The sequence below is a fragment of the Sinocyclocheilus rhinocerous genome, unplaced genomic scaffold, assembly GCF_001515625.1.
Source record: "Sinocyclocheilus rhinocerous isolate Xijiao unplaced genomic scaffold, SAMN03320098_v1.1 scaffold1, whole genome shotgun sequence".
NCBI classification, from domain to species: Eukaryota; Metazoa; Chordata; class Actinopteri; order Cypriniformes; family Cyprinidae; genus Sinocyclocheilus; species Sinocyclocheilus rhinocerous.
In genome coordinates this window covers 576,981-584,578 of record NW_015638974.1, presented here as the reverse complement: position 1 = coordinate 584,578, position 7,598 = coordinate 576,981, and the positions used below count along the sequence as shown (strand labels likewise).

Below are 7,598 nucleotides of genomic sequence, written 5' to 3'. Positions count from 1 at the left end.
ACCCTTTTTTTTTTTTTTTTTTTAAATAGGGTTTGTGCACAGCCCGCCTTGTACTCTTCTAGGTTCAAAAAGCTGTCGTCCATAAAATGCGTTGCACTAATTCGAACATCTGGGTTGTGCTGTTCTGTTGTAAATAAATCTTAACCAATGATTCCTAATTGCATCTACTTCCGGAAGGCCAAATAAAGTGCTTTTGCTTTCGCACTGAAACACAGTCAGTCTCCCTGACATGGTTTTATCAACACTACTGCTGTTCCTGAAACCACGTCTTCTTTCTTTGCGTGCACATTTGGGCGGCATTATGCTAATATTTCCACATAGTGACCTAGATATGTGGGGGCGTGTTAGAACGAGCCGTTTTAGGTAGGTGTGGCTGACTCTTAACTTTTATAAAGAATATCTCTTTGGATTTGAGACTTTAGTCTTTGCAACTTTACAGATCTTCTTTATGCACCAAGAGCTTGTAACACTCCAAAGAGAAAGGAAAAATTGAAATCGCATCATATGACCCCTTTAAACAACCTTTGCATTAACACATACATCTCACAAAACAAGCACACAAGACCTCTACGGTCACTGACCCGAGTAGAGACACAAACACACATGTAATCCTATTGTGTTCCTCTCACGTTCAAAGGCAAATAATCTTGCATCACACATAAACATGAACACACGTATAATCTCCTCTCAAACAAACAAACATGTGCAAACATATGCATCAAAACCTCCCTCCCCTGTATTACATAGACATATACAGTACATGTTCTCACAAACACGCACAAGATACAAGTAAGCCAGGACATCTAATAAATCACATTAATAAGGCTTGAGCAGTTGTGTCCTTCAGCTCATTTTTCAATTCACAGTTAGGATTTTAACATATTAACAAACATGTTAGCAGTCAGCTATGGCAGGGTTTAGAGGGTGACCTCAGTATCTCCCACTGTGCTCTGGATCGGACTTCTGAGTCGTCTTCTTAGATCTAAAGTAATTCTAAATGGCCCTCATTTCTAAGAAAGCAAGTCACAAAAAGGAGAATTTTATTGTTTGTTTGGATGAGGTAGTTTTGGGGATTGATTGTTTTAGGGTCCATTAGAATTAATATATCATTTTGGCATTAACGTTTGAAGTTCTCATTATACATTTGTAGAGTAACTTTATCACCACGCTCATGCTTTTATTGCTTTCTCTCTGTGTAGCCGCAACAGCTGGCTTTTTATCCAATAAGGATCATGTTGTAAGCACTAAAGGCACAACTTTAAAACATGTAATTCAAACTCATGCAGTGGTTCAGGGATTTCAGATTTGCGGATGCTCCGACACAACCCAGTTTAAAGTTTTGTCAAGGCAAGCCAGTTCACTCAGCGGCCATCTTGACAACACGATTTCTGTTTAGCCACACAAGGAACCTATTCCCACAGAAAGCTCTACAGATGTTTGCAGATTTCATTCACACATCCTGACCCTTGCATGTTTGTTTATTAAATATTTTGCTGAATTTGATCAGTGCTTCAAAGTCTCGTATAATCATGATTTAAAATACAAAACAGAAACAGCTGTGCCGCTTAATATTTTTATGGAAACAGTGACGCTTATGTTTGTCTGTTGAGATTTTAATTCCTGCAGCCACCACATTGAAAATACAGTATAGCAGATATGCTCCTTAAATATGTCGGATGTGTCCAGCTTTTAGCTGAGGAGGTCAAAGAAGAGAGACCTTTTATTACTGTTGAATTGATGTGTCAGTGACTGCTGCAAAATTATTTTCTCTTACTAATTTTTCCTCTGTTGTGTCTTTCTGTATCTAGTCTTTTAATGAGTTTGAGATTGAGCAGCACCAGGAATGCGCATATGATCACCTGGAGGCCTTTGACGGTGACTCGGACAAGACGCCCATCCTGAGCCGCCTGTGTGGCAGTAAGATTCCAGAACCGCTCATTTCCACGGGCAACAGGATGTACCTGCGCTTCATCTCCGATGCCTCAGTGCAGCGGAAAGGCTTTCAGGCCACTCATTCCAATGGTAACTACCCTGTCTTTTCTGCATTATTACCCTGTTCTGCTTATTTGCATGTATAGCACTTGGGTCAAATGTGATTCAAGTGCTCATAGAAGCAATCCTTATGTCATGCTCACAGTTTAACAGAGCCCTCTAATGGATCATTACTGCATTACATGTTGACTGGAGCCCCTGAAGTGTTACTTTTTCACATTTGACTTGTTGCTAAGCTCCACCCACCCTGCTTACTGTTGCTTATTACAGTCAACTGAAAAAAGAAAAGAAGACTTTTTCTAATGGGGTAAAGGGTCATCAGATTTGAGTAAATCAGTGTCTATGTGTGTGTGTTTGTGTGTAGAATGTGGCGGTAGGCTGAAAGCAGAAGCACGGCAGAAGAACCTGTATTCTCATGCTCAGTTTGGGGATAATAACTATCCAAGCCACGCCGACTGCGAGTGGCTCATAACGGCAGAGTCGGGTTACAGCATTGAGCTCACCTTCACCACCTTTGAGTTAGAGGAGGAGGCCGACTGCGGGTACGACTACATCAAACTTTACGATGGCTACGACACCGGAGCGCACAAACTCGGACGCTTTTGTGGATCTGGGGTACGAGCAGTTTGTGTTACTAATGAGTCGGGGATTTTCTTATATCTTACGACTGACCTCTTTCTCTCTCTGTTTAGCCTCGTGAGGAGCTTTACTCTGCTGGTGATGCCGTGTTGATCCATTTCCACTCTGATGACACAATCAGTAAGAAAGGCTTCCATATCCACTACACTAGCACGAAGTTTCAGGAGGCGCTACACACACGCAAGTAACATCTCCCTGAGACAGACTCCAGAGAGACTGAGCACAGGGATGAAATGTTACAACAAGGAGAAACAGACTCCTGCCGTGGTGTGTTTCCTGCATTGGATTTGCCTCTCTATGTTCAGCCACTAAGGAAGTGCTGTCATTTTGAACCTAAACACCAATCAGCTGCTCTTATGTGTGGGATAGCTCCGCCCACTGGAGTGGTGTCCTGCGCTCTCTGACTGGACCGGTGAAGTAAATCAACCCCTGGAAAAAACACACTCAGACATAACAACTTTTTGTTGGCTCTCCGTTATTCAGATAAGCCAGTTATATATTGAGTTGCACACTGAAATTAAGAGACAATGACAATAAGACAAGAAGGAACTGCTATTGAACTTGTGTGTGTGTGTGTGGCTGTGTGCATGTCGTTCTGGACAGCATGAGCAGTTTGGCTGCTGATGGCACACCACACAGTACCTCAACTAAAATGTGTGTGTGTGTGCGTGTGTGTGGATGTGTGTGTTTGAGAGAGAGAGGCCTTCAAGTACCAGCCTGAACTCATTCAAATGTTTTTAAAATGATGTGGTTGTAATTTTACAGTTATTCTGTTAGCTTTATGTCAAAACTTATTTTTCCCGTTCCAGTGAAAGTGCAAAAGTAAATATGTAGCCCTATTTAACAATAAGCTTCCTTACATATATGTAGCCCATTGTTTATGTTTGCAGTGACGAACATAATTCTACGCCAAGCTGTTTTAAGGCAGTGGGTCTTATTCACAAAGCATGCGTACACATGAATTAGTGTGTGAAATCTGCGTACAAATTATGATTCCCAAAAACTTTCATACTAAAACGTATTTTAAATTTACGGAAAAAGTAGGAACAAGTAAAACCACACTTCTGTGGGTGGCCTTATAATCGTGTTAGGATGAATAGATGTTTAATCTTAAATATATTTCATCATATATAGTGAAAAGCAGCATTATAGCTCAAGCTGCGATGTTTCTCTGTATAACAGTGCAAATATGTGTATGTACAGCATCTTTAGAGAGAGCTATATGTTTGAGAGCGACAAAAGACTGTAAAGGAAAGGCTGTGTGGAACACCCTTATGTGGAGATGGATTTGGCATGTTTTATGCAAATAACACATTCATTTAATAATAGTCGGTTAAGAACAAATTCATGTGTTTACACTCGTGAATTAGGCGGAAACTTTTCCCCTGGATGTACAAATACAAAATAATCCCAGCAATTTCGAGTGAATGAGACCCAGTGTCTTGTGCTTCATTCGTGAGCAGGCCCACAAGGAATCTGCATTGCAGCTTTCACGCCTTTTGTGTTCACACTTTGCATAATTTCAACTATCACTGAGATAATCTGAATTTAATTCAATTCTGCAGATTTCCATACATTTTTTTTTTATAATGTGACAAAAGTCTGCAGATTCCATCTGGGCCTTCTGATGAGTTGCACAAACCATGTGAAGTTGTTTGAGTTTGAATTATATTTGTGTGTGAGGGAGAAAACTGATAGAATATTCTCTAATTTGTCTGTAGAAGAAAACTGTCTTACTCTTCCAGTAACGCCTCCTGAAGAAGTGAACCATGAACATGATGTGAACAGGAAATGATGTCATAAAGCCTTGCATAAGATGTCTGTTACAGCTGTGACAACTGACTACAACCACCTTAACCCTGTGCGCTTTATATGCACTTAACACAGAAAGACTGTATGGAACTGTGTGCTTTGCAATCATGGAAATGAAGCCGTGAGCAGTACCAATGAAGCTGAAAAAAAAAAACTCTCAGAGCAAGGGAATGTTCTCTGTTGCTATTTTCCCAATGACAAGCTTTCCCTGCTTGGAAACGAAGCAGAGTCGCTGTTGAAGGGAATTCCTACGGTGCTATTCAGTGTCTCCCAAAAAACGACAGGTCCCACGAGGCAATGCCCCAGCCATTCAGTGAATGCGTTGGTGCAGTGGAGAGGCAACGTTGAAATAATGTTGCTCATCAACACAGATAGAACATTGACAAAATACTCACAGCATTGACAGCACTAGTGTTGTGGAGGAACAATTATTGCCTTAGAACCAAAATGTACATTCTTGCACATGATGTTTCTGTAGATAATTTTTTTGTTTTGTCTTTTCAAATTATATTTGATTTGATATTAAGTTTAAAGAACTTGAACCTTTATGTTAAAAAAGAAATTTAAATGGACTGACCTGAAGCCGTCCCCTTCTGTCCAGTTACACAAACACGCTTGTCTGCATATATGCTTATACATGATCACACACACACACAAACTAATGTTACATTCATTTCAATGCTTTAAAGTCAGCAGTAAGACTGTCTGAACTGTGGCATATGTGTGCATCTGTTGGTCTGTGTGTTACACAGCACAGGTCATGTGACTCTGTTCTGACTCGTGAATATTTCTGTATGTGCCAAGCTCCTGTTGATTCCACTCTAGATGAGAACTATGACATATGACAATGTGAAACATGATTTATTCACCTGTTTTATCATCAGCCTAATGATGAAGAAGGACTCTTCACTCTCAAGTGATTAAACTCATGTCAGGTCAATTAAATATGCAGTCTTGTTTGTTCTTTCTCTTCCTCCTGTGTTCTTGTACATTTGACACATTAGTAGTGTGCTCTCTGCACTTCTTGTAAGTGGATAAGCAATGTTTTTTTCTTCAAAGGATTCTTTTAAATAGGTAATTACCATATTAATCCTCATTTACTTTACGAAAATGTCTCACTATAGGTATCACTATAGATCTTTGACATCACACAAACGCACAGTGATTGTATCATTTGGTAATAATACCATGGTAGCATGATACTGGAATTCATGTACCATGATGGTAATTTGATTCACGTCTAAAACACTGTGGTATTGTTGTATGTGACATGTATAATGCAAAGTGCGCAGAGTGTAGGTGAGCTGAGTTTATTTTGAGAAACAAATACACAACAGACAAGTTATGTGAATTTCAACTTTTAAAAAACGCGTCTTTAGATAGATCTTCATTCCACTACCCTGCCTCTCGCGTTTTTAAACACAAAACTTGTTCTGTGTAAATAGCCTATGGAGATTGGTTTTATATTCAGATTTGTGATTCACCAAATAAATTATTCATACCTTTGTGAACTTAGGCACACACGTGTTTAGGCACCACGCAGTCCAGGGGCCCAATTTCTACCGATGGGGGCCCCCTGGGACCACTTGCTGAGGGCCCCCACATATCTATCTATCTATCTATCCGAAAGCCAGTGGAAAAATCCAGGTTTTACATTGTGGGGATCCAATGACTTCATGAACAATTAGTAACAACACATTGCTGATAAAATTGTCATTTTATTTTTAGAATTTAAAAAGTAGTTTTACCCGGTAACTTAGGCCTACGACAGACTTTATGAAGTCTGAATTAGTAACAGTTAAAATGTCTGCTGATAGTAATATCAGAAAACTAGCACCAGATGGCAGCACGCTCTTTAACATCAACACGAGGCCAAAACGGACTCTGGAACAGATGGAGTTGGCAAACGCTGTCTATTGTGTATTTGTGTCTTGAAAATCAGGTGAGCGTGGTCTTGGGTGGAAATGAATTCTGAGCATATAGACCTCAGGTCAAGTGTAAATCAATCTTTCTAGCTTTTTCAGTGTGTGTTTGTATAGCTATTTTATTACATTTTTTAACTGTTTTGATTGGATTGCGTTTGTTGTCGTGAGGATTCTTCATTTCTCTCTCACCCTCATTTTTTCTGGGTAATTGCTCAGAGATAACATTGTGATTTTAATTGGATTTTCCCTCAGCTCTAATAAGGTGTCTTTTGATAGCCAGATTGGAGCCAATAGACCATTTTAGAAAAGACTCACATTTGTTGTTTTTAATAATGCAGAGCCACTGTAGACAATATTAATGATTGATCAATACATTTTTTTTCAATAACCAGTTCCTTTGACCCCAAAAAACATTTTGTTATAAAATATTTTTGATGCATAAAATTAAGGCTCAGGACTGGTGTCTAAGATCAAGTAGGCATCATTCTGAAGGGTTTTGTGATGCATGGCTTACTGTCTCACTTATTAGGGCTGCTTTAAAAATACATTTATCTATATGATCAGTTTTATAATGTAGACATTTTTAATTACACGTTATATAATAAAAAGTGTAATAAAAAAATGAATAGTAGGCCTAGTTGTTTCTTATTGGCCTGATTAGCCAAGCCCTCCATAAAATACACAAAACAAGATTTTAAGTAGGCTAATTAATACTCCAAATAACTCTCATAAAAGAACACGTATAAAACACCTCATACATTGGCTTTTGATGATTGTAAAATGTGTTTTGTGCATGTTTTGAGTGAGTTTTCGTTGCAGTTACACCATTTTGACCAGCAGGCGTGCAGTGTTCCGCGCGTTCAGTTGATTCGGATTTATAAAGTTCTGTCTTGTTCAGTCACAGCTGTTTCTATTACTCCGTTTTGGCAGTATTGTGTTTTTCAGTGACCTTCTGCAGGTTATATTTGCCCTGTCCCAAATGGCACCCTAAACCCTTACGGTCTTCCTCTGAGTCCGCACTTTCGTGATGTAATGACACTTTGACTGCTGGGTAGAAGTAGGCTGCGTAGCTCGCAGGCTCAGCAGAAGTGTATGGGAAGCCAAACAACCCAAAAGTGGGACGAGACAGCGCGGTATTAAAGTGTTCGCGACTCGACAGCGCAGAGAGGACGTGTTTACTAGCGCCACCGAACGGACAGCGCGGCGCTGATCAGTTACAATAGCGCAGCG

The 7,598-nt window shown here is 39.7% G+C and overlaps 1 protein-coding gene across 1 annotated transcript in view; it reads left to right on the top strand.

Moving 5' to 3' along the window:
- Window positions 1-2,857, top strand: part of LOC107750422 (dorsal-ventral patterning tolloid-like protein 1) — a 39,879-nt gene extending 37,022 nt beyond the window's left edge. The window contains exons 20-22 of the mRNA XM_016565784.1: window positions 1,809-2,022; window positions 2,357-2,607; window positions 2,685-2,857. Coding sequence (XP_016421270.1) covers window positions 1,809-2,022; window positions 2,357-2,607; window positions 2,685-2,819 — 600 coding nt within the window. The 3' untranslated portion in view covers window positions 2,820-2,857. The remainder of the gene's footprint in view (window positions 1-1,808; window positions 2,023-2,356; window positions 2,608-2,684) is intronic.
- Window positions 2,858-7,598: the final 4,741 nt, after the last annotated feature.